This window comes from Vipera ursinii (genome assembly GCF_947247035.1).
Source record: "Vipera ursinii genome assembly, chromosome: 1".
Taxonomy (NCBI): Eukaryota; Metazoa; Chordata; class Lepidosauria; order Squamata; family Viperidae; genus Vipera; species Vipera ursinii.
Window position 1 is genome coordinate 234,491,991 of NC_139512.1, and position 16,815 is coordinate 234,508,805.

The following is a 16,815-nucleotide window of genomic DNA, read 5'->3' on the forward strand; positions in this document are numbered from 1 at the left end:
AATAAATAAAATAAATAATATCCACCTGTCCCAAGTCCTTGGGAAAAGCTCTATAAGTGAATAAAAATGGCAAATGCAGTCTTAACATCTGGCTGACTATGTGACTGACAATTATTATTATTATTATTATCATTATTATTATTATTATTATTAATCATCGCACAGTCAGCCAGATGTTCAGACTGTATTTGGCATTTTTGTCTACCTATTGAGTCCTTACCGAGGACCTGGGATAGGCAGATGTGGATGATGATGATGATGATGATGATTATTATTATTATTATTATTATAGCAGAGTTGCTTAAATCAACAATCAGCATGCTGGGAATTCTGGGAACTGAGTTCTACACATCTTAAAGTACTGTACGTGAGGTTGAGAAACCCTGGGTTAAATCACTATTCTGCATTTCCTTGGTCCCTGCATTATTTCTCCAACGACTTAGCAATATAAGACAATCTGAATGACTTCATATAAAGTAAATTAATTTAGGATGTCCAGAGATGTTCTCCAATTAGTCCATTTCAGAGGGGCCCATCCTGGGTCCCAGCTCTAGACCTGCAGTGTCTTCTCAACTCTAGTTGTGGTGTTGGCAAAAAAGTACGTTTTTTATTGATGGGATATATTTAGCCTTCTAGATTATGAAGCATACTATCACCAACTTAAATGAGAAAATCAGATTTTTCTGTAAACTTGCAGAAATTTACACTGAAAATATTGAAGCAGCAGATAGCGTCTACCTGTTAGGTTTTACTATCAACAATAAAGGAACTAGCAGTCAAGATATATGCCACAGACTAGCATTTGGTAAAATAGCAGTAAAGGGTTAGGAAAGATGTACAGGTGCTATGATGTGTTTATGTGTACCAAAAATCAGAATTGTGCAGGCCATGGTTTTCCATTGGGCACTCTATTGGATTAAAAATTGGACTTTGAAGAAGCAGGATGAAAGAGAATTAACACTTTTGAATATGTGGGTTGGAGAACACTTCTGACAATACTGTGTTTGGCCAAGAAAACAAACAAATGGATCATGGAGCAAATCAATCAAGAATTTTCACTCAAGGCAGAGATGATCAAATTATCATATTTTGGAAAGCTTATGCAAATGCCTAACTCTCTTTAAAAACCTATAATATTGGCAAATGTGGAAGGAAAAGTAAGACAACCAGCTGTAGAGATTATAGTGGCTACAAATACACCAGTGTATTCGAGGACAGATCATGCTGGGGTAAAATTATCTATGTAGTTGCTAAGAATTGACAGAAACATGGATGACATCATCATCATGATGGAACTTATATTAGCAAAACTACTTCTACACCCTGGGTGTCAAACCCGATTGCGCCACATGACATATTGTGATGTATCGAGACGTTTTTGGCCTTTGCGGAGCTGGGGTGGGTGTGGCCTGTGCGTGACACATCTGTCCTGCGGGCTGCCAGTTTGACACCCCTGTTCTACACTTAAGTTGTTCATTAAAATCTGGCCATTTAGTAAAACTTTTGGCCTGTAATTTGCTGCTTGCAATTGTTTTCATTCTGTCATCTCACACTTGAAAGGTGACCAGTTAAGTTCCCATCTCTCCTCTGCAGTTAATTAACAATGCCTGATCTACTCTCCCCAATGAAGATTTACAGTTAAACTATACATAATATTACCGTAGTGAAGTGATTAGCAATTAATTAGTAAAAAAAGATGTGGGACTTCCTTTCCTATCAGCAAGCTGAAAGAAAATCGCCTACTTTGTGATACTTAGCATTCAGTGAAAAAAGAGTGATTGAAATTGATCTCCCCTACAGCTAATCTCAGATGTGGGACAGTGATTTTGCTGGGAACAAAGGCTTAAATTCTTTCCCCAAGGTTCTTAGCCACTTTATTTTAAAATAATTTGATTGCTAATCACATTGCTAATGTCACATATAGATTAAGGAAGTATTTGTGCCATCTTGTTTATTTTCATTAAATTAAACATTAAATTGGCCATCAGACCCAGCATTTCAGAATATTATTGTTTGTTAACTTTGAAAATAAATAATTGGAAGTGGTGAAGTGTTCTAATAGGGAAATTTAGAAGGCTTTGCTGTGCAGTTGGTGAGAGATTTCTGTTGCACCCTTAAGTGCCTCCTGAATCTTTTATGCATTCAAAATCTTAGAGTCTCACATGATTAGGTTTTTAAAGTATACATTGCACAATCTGATGCAGTTTGTTAAAACTCTTGATACCTAGGCATATTTCATAATATCAACATTAAGAAATTACAAATACTTTGCAAATTCATGGGTTAAAAGTACTTGTTTATCAGAGATTTCTATTTCCACATATCTGTCTGTGCTAAATTTTTGTTTTAATTTTGCTTTTGGGAAAGATAACATATTAAAATGATTTTATACACTTATGTGGATTGCTTCCTATTTTTCAGATTTTAATTCTCTCCCCCCCCCCGCCAGTTTTCCATAACAAATTAAATCAGCACATAGTACATCTTTAGTCTGGTGAGTGTATATGTCAATTAAATTACATAATGGATCTGTGTGCAGACTTGCAAATTAAATTATTATTCACGTGTGCACATACAAACCACACAAACTGAGTTATCACAAACAAATTTGCTTGCTTCCGTAGCCACAATAGCAAACAGACTATTCCTAGCTTAATAAATATAATCCATAACATGTAAAAAGGTTAGCGTTTTTTCACCTTAGCATCCAGATCGCAGGTGTACCTTGGGAACTCTTAATTTTTCAAAATGCAGGGTGTTCAATCATTAAATTTAAATATGAATTAAGGGGGGATTGTGGCTTGTTTGTTTCTTTTTAGAGTAGCCCTTGGCATCCATTCAAAGGTCAAATTTCTGACCATAGAAATTTGTGTTTTCTACTCTATAGGCAATGATATTTAGCATTTCTCAAATACCATGCCTGAATAATATCTCTGCCTCCATCAGTATAATGTTGGATGAAACTTTACATCTGCTCTTGCTTAAATAATGGCAACATCTTTTTTTATAAGACAAAAAAAGCAATAGGAATTTTTAAAAATCTTATGTTTAAGAAATGGAACAAAAGTAAATGGATTATCCTATTGTAGATTCAACTCTGAACAGTGTTCAATAGAGCCTATTGAAAAGAATCTAGTTAAAAGACCTTCACAGTGTGTTAAAATAACAGAACAGTAGGTAACTTGACTAGAAAGGCACGTAGCAGTAGCTTAACAAAAGTTTGCGGGAGATTTGTTTTATATTGATGCCAAATCCTAAAAAATTTGGCAACAACCATAATTAAACAGGGAGGGAACTGCACTTGTATGAAGAATGCTTTTTCTTAGATTAACCATTAATGAACCTTGGCAGATGTGGCACCTTCAAGAGGGCATAGCTGTTATTTTAGCTGACAGCACAAGGCTTTGGGCCAAAGGTTAAGAAATCAAGATCCTGAGACCACCAGGATTTCTCAGAGCTCTAGGCAAAACTGGGAAGTCAAAAACCATCCCGCAAGAAAGCAAGCCACTTCCATGCTATCTCACGCACTTTTCCAGAGCTGACCTCAACATGAAGGAGAAATTTCCTTTATCTAATTTTATAATGATTCTTTATTAACAACATTTGTTCACTATTTATCATGTCATGTGGAAAGGTATCTAAAAGTCTTTTGAAATCCCTTTTCCATCCAATTCTTAGAATCAAACCAAACTTCTGTTAATCAGCTAAATTTTCATTTTTTCTATGATACAAAACTTGGCCACAAATGGATTGAAACTAAATGACCATAATGATGTCCAGGAAAAATTAAATTGTATTCTTGTATGAGATTTATGTATTCTAACAAATAAGTTATAATTCATGAATTTGCATGGTCAGATTAAAGTTTCCTTCCTTCTGAAATGTCAAAAAAGAAAAGAAAAGAAATCAAGATCCTAAATCACAGTGGTCTTTGGGTTACCTTGAAGTTCACTCGGTTGCAAACTGGTAACAAATTCAGTGCCCTCAGAACAGATATAATATGTTGGGAGTAAATTATTACATTAAACATTGTAGCATTTTGTACTAGTTGTAGTTTCCAGATAATCATTCAACTTCAAGGGATGGTGTGGCTGAGACAGCTCAGGTGTGCTTAGCTACTGCAGTATTTTAGTTGATTGGTACCTGTGATATTAAACTCCCGAATGTAGCTGAACAAATTGATGTATATACATGATGCTGAAAAGATTAGTTGGTTGGTAATCTTCGCCTTCTGCATTGTGTAATTGAGTTGTTGCTATTAGCCAGCACTTCAGGTATTTGCTATGCGGCAAATGATTCAACATAGATAAAAGTTGACTAGAAAACATAAGCTCTTTATATTTTCAAAAGATTAAGTTGGCTTGCAGGGAATCAAATGCTGCCTCCCACTGTGATATTACCTTCTTACCTCAAGCAGCAATTCCCTCAAATCTGATTCTGCTTCTCACATTTACTGAACTTTAAGGGGGAACAAATTCCCTTATTACTATTTTTTTCAACTAAATGATGGCGATGTGATTATTTTCTTTAAACCCAACTTGGTTGCTCTCTCACGTCTTTGCTTAAAATAGATGTTTTAAGAATTTTGTCTCCATAAAATACAGGACTAAAGTTGTTCTGTTCATTAGGCAACATGAGCTAGGATCCGTACATGGATCTCTGAGTAAGATTTTTTTCTGTATCCTTGGTTGGGTAGTTCCTTCCACAACTCTGGCAATAAGAACCAAATAATTTCCTTCTGGTGCCTCAAGGCTACATCCTCCCAGCAACTGCTTCAGCTCAGTGCAGTTGACTATAGGAGCACTGAACTAAACCTTATCCATTACCTTTGTTTCTCCATTCTTCTCTATTTTATTTTATTTATTTATTTTTGACTTTCTTGTTTCTTTTTTTCCTGGTGAACTATTATGGCCTCAGATGGTTCAAGAAGTCCTTCACTCTCCTTGGCCATATAAGAGAGTTTTCAAACACTACTCTTGAAGCTCAGCTCTAAGGAATAGCCTTAGTAGGAAGCATGAGGGGTGTCCAAGCAGTTTTCCATATCATTTTCCCTAAGGACTATCTTCAATAACTGCCTAAAAAACAGCAGAGGTCACTTCATAAAGGACAAGGTTTGGATTTCTCTCAGTCTATTTGGACTGCTGTAGGAATTTCCTGATCAGACTCTTGAAGACGGCTTCCAATTGGCCCCAAAGACCTGGTACTCCAAACTAAGGCAGCTGTCCATGAAAGCTGATAACCCGCATTCAAGAGTCAAGTGCCGCGGAAGGGGTGAGCTCCTGTTTCTGCCCCAGCTCCTGCTCAGCTAGCAGTTTGAAAGCATGAAGATGTGAGTAGATAAATAGGTACCACTTTGATGGGAAGATAAAAGCATCCCATGTGCCTTTGGCAAATAGCCATGCTGGCCACATGACCACTGAAAATGCCTTTGGACAATGCTGGTTCCCTTGACCAAGAAACGGAGATGAGCACCATGCCCTAAAGTCATGACTATGACAGGGAAACCTTTACCTTTTTTATATAGCTATCCATTTTTCAACCAACTCTGGGCTGCTCCCAAGAAAAAAGTTAAAATACATATACAATTATATTAAAGCTATAAAACTAAACTAATTAAAACATTAAAAACACAAAAACCTGGGCCAAATCAGTTCCAATGTGTTATCTAATCTTCTCCCAACACTTGGGGGGGAAGGCCAGGTCTCTCCTTATGGAGAGCTAAAAACGGGGAGGCCTGCCAAACTTCAGGGGGCGAAGTGTTTTTAATAACTGGACTCCATTATTATCTTCCTAAATGGATCCCCTATAAAATATTTTTTTATTCCTTAACTGGCATCATGCCAGTCTGATTATGAGCAGTTATGAAAACTGTCTTGTGATTCAGGCTGTTAATTTTTGAGAAAATAAGTCATGACTCAATATCACTTTACATATTTGAAAAATAACCCAAATTAAAAACACTGACTCAGCTAAAAGCCTATTAATAGCCATTTACACATTGTTCATGTTTCTGACATAATTTTTCTATCTGAATTATATTAAGCAATGACACAGAAACAGCTGGCCTAAGTCAAACCAGATTCATATGCTAATTATTGGACAGCTGGCAGTAAACACTATCTCTTCTTTAACTGTTCTACTAGCTAATTATACCGAAGGAAGATGGATGGATCCTTTATGCATTTTACCTTTTGGCTTCCCATTCTCAAACATCATTCAATCACCATTTCTGTAAGGGTTTGGAAATAATTCATAGCATTTTGATCTCAGAACCACTGAACTATATTTTTCAAAGATCCTGGAGCACTGGGGAACTACCAGAGGACTGGAAAAGAGCTGAAGAAGTTCCCATCTTCAAAAAAAGAAAAAAAAATGGATCCAGGAAACTACAGATCTATCAGCCTGACCTCAACATGTGGGAAGATCTTTGAAAAGATAATGAAGCAACGAATCAGCGAACACCTAGAGGCAAACAAAGTCATTACCAACTCATTACATGAGTTTGCCAAAAACAGATCATGCCAGAAAAATCTTATCACATTCTTTCACTAAGTGACAAAATTAGTGGACCAGAGGAATGCTGTGGATGTAATTTACTTAGACTTCAGTAAGGCATTTGATAAAGTAGACAACAACCTACCACTTGATAAGATAGAAAGATAGAAAAATGTGGGATAGACAGCACCACCACCAGATGGATTTGTAGCAGGCTGGCTGCTACACCTTGACAGACTTGAACATTGGGCGCTATCTAACAAAATGAAATTCAATGGTGAAAAAAGTAAGATTCTACATTTAGGCAAGAAAAACCAAATGCACAGGTATAGTATAGATGGTAGTAGTAACTGAGAGGGATCTTGGAGTCCTAGTGGACAATCACTTAAATATGAGCCAGGAGTGTGCTGCAGCTGCCAAAAAAGCCAACACATTGCTAAGCTACATTAACAGAGGGAAAGAATTAAGATCACGTGATGTATTAATACCACTTTACAATCCCTTGGTAAGGACACACATCCAGTTTTGGTCACCACAATGTAAAAAAGATGTTGAGACTTTAGAAAGACTACAAAGAAGAGCAACAAAGATGATTAGGGGACTGGAGGCTAAAACATAAGGAATGGTTGCCGGAATTGGGTATGTCTAGTCTAATGAAGAGAAGGACGAGAGGGGACATGATAGCAGTGTTCCCATATCTCAGGGGCTGCCACAAAGAAGAGGGAGTCAGGCTATTCTCCAAAGCGCCTGCAGGCAGGACAAGAAGCAATGGATGGAAATTAACCAAAGAGAAAAGAACTAAGGAGAAACTTCCTGACAGTTAGAACAATTAACCAGTGGAACAATCTGCCTCCATAAGCTGTGAATGCTCCAACACTGGAAGTTTTTAAGAAGAGACTAGACAGCCATTTGTCCAAAATGGTATAGGGTTTCCTGCCTGAGAAGGGGGTTGGACTAGATGACCTCCAGGATCCCTTCCAATTTTATTATTATTATTATTATTATTATTATTATTATTATTATTATTATTATTATTATTATTATTATTATTATTTGCATTTAGCTGTTTATCATGCAGTCTGAAGTTTACAAAGTCATGATTAGCTTATATTGCTTATATGTCATCATATGCTTTGTAATAATTTATAAACCATGTAATTAATTACAATGTTATTTATTTATTAATAAAATTTACTATTAGCAATTTTAATAAATACATATCTACATAATTACAATTTTAATTCTTGGATCTTTTGAAATCAGAGCAATATTTGTATTATATTATTCATGAAATACAAATGCCATCCTGCTTGCTTTTTTTTTTCCATTCTGCATGAATTGAATTCAATCCTTTTGCTTAATGCACATTACAACACATTAGCTACACCACAATAGCCATGATAAATACTCATATTGTTTCTAAGGTCTTTATGAATTTACAATGTTTCCAACACAAAGCTAAATACTTTATCCATCCACATGTCTGCTGTGGGCTGAGCTGCCTTTTATCTGACAGTTTCCTTGATTGCAACTTTTTACCCTGTCCCTCTAGGTCACAGGTCTGCAACCCGCGGCTCCGGAGCCGCATGTGGCTCTTTCAGCCGTCTCCTGCGGCTCCCATTCCTCTGCCATGTGCAGTCCAAAAAAAAAAGTGGGACTAAAAAAGTTCAACCAATCTATTCAAATATGCAGGGTAGGTGCATATCTCGCCTTGGCTCCACTCTTCAGTCAAACCCTGTTCTGCGCATGCGCGCATGTACGCGCATGTGAACACATTTTTTGCGGCTCCCAGTTTTTCCTTTTCTGAGGGAACCGGTTCCGAGTGGCTCTTTCACTGTTTCAGGTTGCTGACCCCTGCTCTAGGTCATTCCCACATATCATTACAAATATAATCCTTTACAGGTAACTTTACAGATTTTCACAGAGATGAATATAATTTACAGCATAAATGATGTAAATCACTGCAATTATGTACTTTCATATATACTGGTATTCGGGTATAATGGTCATTCCCTCTTCCCAATTAAATCTTTTACAATGAGGTTTCACTTTACTCAAGAGTTAATCTGTTAATTTAAATATTGCTAAGCACATTGATTTGTGTTTCTTAGATTGTAAGCCGCCCTGAGTCTTTGGAGAAGGGTGGGATATAAATGGGATTTTTTTTAAAAAAATAGAAATTTATTTTCATTAAAAATGTTAAATTCAATATTAGTTCCAAGGCTAAAAGATAGTGGATGTTCAATGTATTGGCATGCTTCCTATCTGAATGCAATTGACTAAATATACTTGTTTTATGTGTCAAATCAACATTATATTCCAAGAAATTTGACACTAGCAACTGGAAGCAGCAATAGTATTGGTTTTTTGCTCCTCATTTGCCTTGTCTTATGTTTCATAGAGGGACGTGGTGGCTCAGTGGGTTAGGACCCTGAGCTTGTCGATCTGAAGGTCAGCAGTTTGGCGGGTCGAATCCCAAGTGCTGCGTAGCAGAGTGAGCGCCTGTTACTCGTCCCAGCTTCTGCCAACCTAGCAGTACAAAAGCATGTAAAAATGCAAGTAGAAAAATAGGGACCACTACAGTGGAAAGGTAACAGTGTTCTGTGCGCCTTTGGCGTCTAGTCAAAGGTGCTGGCCACATGACCACGGAGACATCCTCAGACAAGCGCTGGCTCTTCGGCTTTGAAACGGAGATGAGCACCGGCCCCTAGAGTCAGAAATGACTAGCACGCATGTGCGGGGGAACCTTTACCTTTACCTTTATGTTTCATAAGTTTAGATGTGGGAGCAAAGGCTTCCAAATCAGTGTCTTAGATCAGACAGGAAGTATTTAATTCATTCCCTCTGAAGGATAATAGCATGCATGGAATCTGATTCCCTAACTGTGTTTCACTAGAAAGGAGGGTAGAGATTTCACACATTTGAACTCTGAAAATTGTTTAAATGTGGATTTATGCTATTTATTACAACCATTGCAGAAGGATCTATAACTGGACTGAAATTCAGAAGCTATGGACTGAAGCTTATAGATACCGGAGAAATGTAAAAAGCAGAATTCAGATTCAAAAAGCTAAACCAATGCAGTTCATACCTTAATTTTTAGTATGTTAGAATTTAGAATTGGAGGAAGCCTCCTCAGCCAGCAAGATGGAACATTGGAAATAATCTGAAAACAGTATTTGAGCTTCACTGAATTTTAAAACATCCAGTATAGCTTGTAGAGTTTGAAATCACTATTACAAAATTAGAACACAATCACAGAAATACAGAATCATTTTTCTTTTCCCCATACACATGCTCCTAAAATTCCTCTCACTTTTAAACATAAATTTTTATATGAAAACTTTGAACAATACTGGATAGCAGTGCATTTCTTTTAAATACAATATAATGCGGCTCCTTTTAAGTTAAATCCCCCCCCATTTGTTACCTATCTGAATCTAGCAAAATACAGCGAGTCTCCTAATTCAGTCCACCAGCTTCCTATTAAATGTGTAAACACTATGTGGCTTGATGACTCTGATACAATGCAATATAAAAGGATTGTCAAGTTGTTAATTATAAAAAATATTAAAATATACAAAAAGTGGTGTTTGAACCAGCTGCATGATGATTTCTCCGGATTCTAACTTTATTCTGAGTAACAGACAGCTAATCTTGATTCTTACTGAATAAGCATTGAAATGTTCTATGGTGGTAAAAGAGTTGCAGCTGCAGCTTGTTAATTACTCACTGCTCTTTTTTTAACCCTTTTAAGTGGTTTTTTTTTAAAACGCTAAACCTTACAATTTGTTTGCCAATTTTTTATTCCCCCGTTAAATGCTGATGACAAAATTAGCAAAAGGATGATTATTGGGAGACTTTAGAACTTTCTTGCTTGGAGGCTAGAGATTACACAAGGGAAAAAAGACTGAAATTCTGACTTAAGGTGGCATTGAATGCAGCATCTCACATCTTAGGACAAAGGTTTTTCGCACTAGCAGCTTCATAATCACTGATCGTTAAATTATTTGCAAGATTGACAGGTGACGGTAGGTGTCAGCTGGAAGACAAAATGTCTTTCCATTAACGCCAAACATCTCTCACTTCACTCTCAGGAAATGTAACTTGGATCAGCTTTCTTTTCCTGGAAGACATTCAGCAACCTAGAGGCCCCATTGATACATGTAAATACGGAAGTTAATCACCACCTCTAATTTGGTCTCATTCAGCAAGGAAGAATTAGTGTTCATAACATTTAAAAATAGCAGCTTTTTTTTTCTCCACCAATGCTTTTTAAAGCAAAATCCGAAAGGTAAATAAAGATTGCCTTACTAAATTTGATAGGGGTACCTCTTCCTACTGCTTCTCAAAAATAGTCCTGCCACTCAGTCTGCCTATAGTTCAATTATGACTCTGCTGGCTTGATTGACAGCCAGGCATGAAAGCTTGGAACACTTAGGGAAAGCTGAAAGGAAGATGAATAGCATTGGTAGCCTGTTTTAATTTGTACCCTGCTTTCACGTGGGACCTGCTTCACTCACCTACTAAGTCAAGTAACTTCAGCTATGAAGTGCAGTGCATGAGTAGTGCTTTCTGACACAGAAGCTGGCCAGAGTAACCTGCAGTTTGCCATATTTCCATGAACACGTCTTCATTGAGCTACTAGTTCTTCCCTCTTCTGGCGATCTGAAGACTCACTTATTTGAACAAGCCAGCCTGGCCTGATGCGGGATGGGTTGGGATTTTATTGTTGTTTTTAATATATCTATTTATTGTTTTAGTTTGGGCATTGTGTTTAATTCTTTTTTAACTTTTGTACCTTTGTATTTTTATATGTTTGCCCTGTTCACCGCCCTGAGTCCCTCGGGAGAAGGGCGGTATACAAATAAAATTATTATTATTATTATTATTATTATTATTATTATTATTATTATTATTATTATTATTATTATTATTATTATTATTTTCATTATTTTCATTATTTTCATTATTTTCATTATTTATTTATTTAAAACATCTCTAGAGCTTCCTATCTTATAACCCACTCTGGGTGGCTTCAATCTGAAGTTAAAACAACGTACAAAAACCTATTAAGACTATAAAAATGAAACTCATTAAAACATTGACTGCACCGTTTTAATGTGCACCGTACACTGTTAATAGCAAAAGTTTTTGTGGACTTAGGCCACTGATTTTAATTCTAAGGAATTTTTTCTCTGGTGGCATGAAAGCCAAAGTCTACGACTTTGGTATTGCATTTTTTTTAAAAAAAACACAATTAGCAGCATTTATCTCTATGTGACATTCATATGCAACCAGCTCTGGGGCTAAACCAGGCAGCTTCAGTAATGAAAACTGAAATTGCTTCAGCTTGAAGCAAAGAATGTGCTGTCTCTTATTGATACCTGTACACAGATGACAAATCTGATACTACACCCAAGAGAAATGTACTGGATTCACTCAATTAGTCAGCTTATTAAAATCCTAGACTAGTACAAAAAGTATGTCTGTGAGTAATCTGTGAGGACTTATAAATCTATCTTATGAAATCAATAAAATTTGAAACAAAATTAAAATACATCTATAAAACAACCTGGAATCTGCTTTTTTAAGTATGAGTGACGTTGTGGTGCTTACTCAGCATCTACTATTCTGTTTTAAAGTTTAATGCATATTTGTTCTAAAAGAAGTGATTGCCTAGGAGCAAAAATCAATTTTTTGATTTATCACATTTTATCAAAACAATGTGTGTATGTGTGTAACTTGTAGCATAGCCACTGTGTGCTAAAGATTCAAACAGTGTAGATTATCTGTTTGGTCCCTAAAGAAAGAGTATATGTCAAAAGAAAAGTAAATTTCCAGCCAATTAATTGGTGTCAAGTTATACAAGTCTTTTATGATTTGTCTCAGGGGATATGCTTCATGTTTTATCTTCTAAGACAAAAAGTGAATGCTTATAGTAACTGCAGCAGGTAGGGAATAATTAATTGCAAAACTGGCATTTTTACCATGACTAGCTCAGAGAAAATTACTGCATAAAAAGGATTATTGGCCATAGCTCCTTTTGATATATAACTTGCCTCATGCTCTCAACAACAGTTTAAAGAAAAGTAGAAAAATCTATAGTCTACTAGCAAATAAATTTTGTTAAGCAAAAGCAGGTGATTATCAAATTTCAAATTAACATTTGCTACTGTGTGTGCTGTCAATAATATGCACTGCTAATTAGTAGGTAGAATAAAACAACTGGGAAACCCAAAATCAGATGTGAGAGAACATCTTTGTTCAGCTTGGTTCAGACTGAACATCAAAAATCAAAAATATAACAGGGGTAGATGGGTTAGAAACCAGCCCAGAAAACTTGCTCACTGACAGTTTATCTGTTCTGTTTCTTCCATGTTCAACCCAAGGCTTATAGAAAGTTTTTCTAGCACAGGATGGGGAGCCACAAAGTATTTTGCTAATACTTTTTTTCTCAACATTTCTTGCTTTCCATTTTTGTATCAAGTGATTGTGACAAACTCTGTAATGATACAAAATTTAAATGTAGACCTGGCTTAATTTGCCCCTGTTTGCTAGTAGTAGCCGTCATCACAACCATAATGTGCATTATTAAGTCATTCAAAGATGGAGGATTTCTCCAGGCTTCTAGTCTGTGGAACTCTTTAGGTACTGTACACACTTGAGATTGAAACAAGAAGAGATTTGTGCTGTTGGGATATATTCTGATTGTAGCTTTTCCTTTGCTCTGAGGGTAATGTTGCTCCCCTCCTTTCATCTGCATTTATTTCTCAATAGTAGTTAGGTGCCATGGTATACAAAAAGTGTGGTCTTTCTCAGAAATTATGATTAACCTGTAAGTGTAACTTATTGGTCTGACTTGCATATTTCTTAACTTGAATTAGAGGCTATAAGAGGCTTCTTGATTTATATTCAGAGATCACCTGGGGTGAAATTCACTCTTAGGCAGAAGGCCAGTGAAAGACTGCCTATCAGATTGCAGTTGAGAGTCGTGTGTAAGTCTTATGCTTGGGCACCAGGCTGATCAGGAATATCTTCTGGAAAATGTGCTGCATGAATGGGCAGCTTGCCCAATTATTTATCCCATGAATGACAAGAGCCCCTCGAGGCAGGGTGTGGTGAAGAAGCAACAGACAGGAACTGGTGCCAGCAAACATGAGTATGTGAGCTTCCTGTTTGGAGCTTTCAGTAACCATTTCATGAGCAATCCTCTAAACTCAGAGATCAGGCATAATTTCAGCACGTCTGGACTAGCCATCTTAATATAAACAGTACTTTGAAAACCCAAATTGGAAGAGTCATAAAATGGGTGTCCACTTAGGCAGAACTTGCATAAAACTATAGACAGGGAAGGATTTCTTCTCCTTTTATCTGGTGCTGTTTTCCCATTTTCACAATATACATATTTACTGTATATCTAGTCAAACACTAGCAATTTGGCTCTATGCATGAGTCTCCATTTCTCCATGATCAGATCAGTTTATAGGCATAAGGTCAGTGTTTATCAAACAGTGCCTAAAAGTATAGGGATATGCTTTTAATCTCTCTGGGCATCTACAGTTCCTGATTATATCAAAGAAAGTTCATGCCTTGTATCCAAATGTATTGTCTGAATATATAAAACATATAAAAGCTTGATCTGAACTTGTGCCATTGCAGGTCATCTTTCATTGGTGAGAAATACAATAACATATTTTATAAATAATTTGTTTATTTGAGATTTAGTGAGTTCTGTGAAATTATCCTGTTCTAAGTCATAGGTTAAACAATATGTAGCTTAAAACATGTTGCCTGGTTTAAAACTTAAATAATGAAGCCTGAACTGCAGTGAGATTTTTGAAGATACAGTACTTTCTATAGGATTGCGCTGCACATAGCAACAATGTAAATGGGGGATGTATCTACTACATAATGTGCAGCAAATTTTCACAGCTTTAGAAGGATTACTTTTTCCTGTGATAATGGTTTTCCTGATTAAAAAGATTGACTTTCATGATGGAAGAATGGATTTTTTATTTTTTTCTGGCAAAAAGATGGGAATGAGTTCGTGTTTAATTGTAATTTCAATAGTAACATATTTATGAAATGTAATAAAGATGATGAAAAGTAGATTTCCAACAAGGTGTGGTTTTGTGGGTAGCATTAAACCTGAACAATTATGATTATAGTAACCTCCCTCAAGAGATGGAACAGTCTTTTGAATACAATAGAGTTGCCCAAGTACCTATGAACCCAAAATTAATTTCTGTGTACTTCAGCATCTGTTTGCTCCCATGTTTTATAAAAATTATCTCAGTTGGTTTAATAAGACAATTTCTTCCACTACACCCCAACCTTTAGGCAATTGTTTCCAAATGGGTTCCCAGAGGAATACTTCATAACAGCCACATTCCGTGTCAGAAGAAACAGCAAAAGAGAACGCTGGTATTTACTGCAGATTTTAGATCAGCATAATTTGCCACAGGTTAGAACAAATTCAGTTATTTGGTATTGTTACTTCTTTAGTTGTGTTTGTTCATTTGTTTCCTATTCCCATCCCCAATAAAATGATAGCTGCAGTTTTGTGAATTGCTAGACCAGTGGTGGGATACACCGGTTCTCTGTGTGGATGCTGCTTCCGGAAGTCCATTCTGGGCCTGGACAACTAAAAATTAGCTACCGGTTCTGCCGAACTGGTCCAAACTGGCTGAATCTCACCACTGGATAGTCCCCTCCAGATTATGCAACTATTGATATGGCTTGGATACCACAGTGGTCGTTTTTCAAATAGCAATTATAGAATGATTTATATAGTAATGGAGCCTTGGGATGGTATGTGTTGGGAAGTTAACATTTTGTCTTTTGGTTTGAAGAATATTGAAACCTGTAGAATATAACAAATTAAGTGAAAGGTTGGAGTTTGAGGTTTAATGACAAGTTTGCATGGAAAAATATTCAAGAGACAGATTCAGAAAGCTTAAACAAGTAAAAGATACATCTAGACTCGTAAGGGAAAGTTTGGACTTCCACCAATTGAAAAATTGTTTAATTTTTAGTAGTTTAATACATACCATCCCACCCCATATCTTACTGGAGCCCTGGTGGTGCAATGGTTAGAATGCGGTATTGTAGGCAAACTCTGCCCACAGCCTGGAGTTCGAACCTGAGGGGGCTCAAGATTGACTCAGTCTTCTATCCTTTTGGGGTTGGTAAAATGAGGACCCAGATTGTTGGAGGCAATGGGATGACATTGTAAATCATGCCGAGAGTCTGTACATAAATCTAAATGCTTTTGTTATTGCTACTGTGGAGTCCCCTGCTCCTCTGGGGAGACTTTGAGGGGGCTGAGGGGCTGCATCAGGAAGGAGGAGGTGTGAAAGTTTCACTTTCTGAGGAGAACTTTTTTTTAAAAAAAAAAACCATTTATATCCCGCCCTTCTCCGAAGACTCAGGGCGGCTTACAATCTAAAGCACAAATCAATGTGCTTAGCAATAGCCTTCATTCTATGTATATGCCTGCTTATTAGGGCTTTCTCCCCCCCTAAGCGGCATTATTACGAAGTCAGCTTATTGCCCCCAACAATCTGGGTCCTCATTTTACCTACCTCAGCATGTGATTCCAAACATTTCCAGCATGTACTGACTTCTATGATTTTATTCTCTTCTTTGCTATCTTGCAGTTTATTTCATTTCGAAAACACTGACATTTGTGTGTGTATATATTTTTGTTCAGGCTTACATCTCAATTGATGGCTTAAAAAAAGCTATAGAGTACGTCATGCAATCTACCCAGAGGAACTCCCTGCACTATGTCTTTAAAAGCCGCAAAATCTATCCTATCTTTGACCGTCAATGGCATAAGCTTGGCATCAGCGTACAGTCAAGGAAGATTTCTCTTTATGTGGACTGCAGCTTAATTGAACAAAGGATGACTGAGGAAAAAGCTAGCCCTGACATTCAGGGAAAGATTCTCATTGCTACTCATTATTTAGATGGCAAACCTGTGGATGTAAGTGTTCATGTCCATGTTTTAATAAATTACGTGGTTTTATGCTGCTTTTATGGAAAAGGAAGTGGTGGGTGTTATTGATATGTTGTTTTTGTTCATTTTTCTGAATTTATAAGATGGCAATATGATAGATAGATAGATAGATAGATAGATAGATAGATAGATAGATAGATAGATAGATAGATAGATAGATAGAATAACATCAAATTGGTGAGCTGGAAAAACATGAATTATTACTGCTTATGAATTAGAACAATTTTGTTGATGAGACACATTGCTGGAAAAGAGAAAATATTTTTTCCTCTTCCTATAATTTTTTGCTCCCTAAA

General features: G+C 36.6%; 1 protein-coding gene across 1 annotated transcript in view; it reads left to right on the forward strand.

Moving 5' to 3' along the window:
- The window catches only part of COL19A1 (collagen type XIX alpha 1 chain), a gene marked incomplete at both ends in the record, with an annotated part of 189,903 nt that overhangs the window by 26,345 nt on the left and 146,743 nt on the right, over window positions 1-16,815 (forward strand). Inside the window, 2 exons of the mRNA XM_083372775.1 lie at window positions 14,839-14,962; window positions 16,211-16,486. Of these exons, the coding sequence (XP_083228901.1) occupies window positions 14,839-14,962; window positions 16,211-16,486 (400 nt within the window). The remainder of the gene's footprint in view (window positions 1-14,838; window positions 14,963-16,210; window positions 16,487-16,815) is intronic.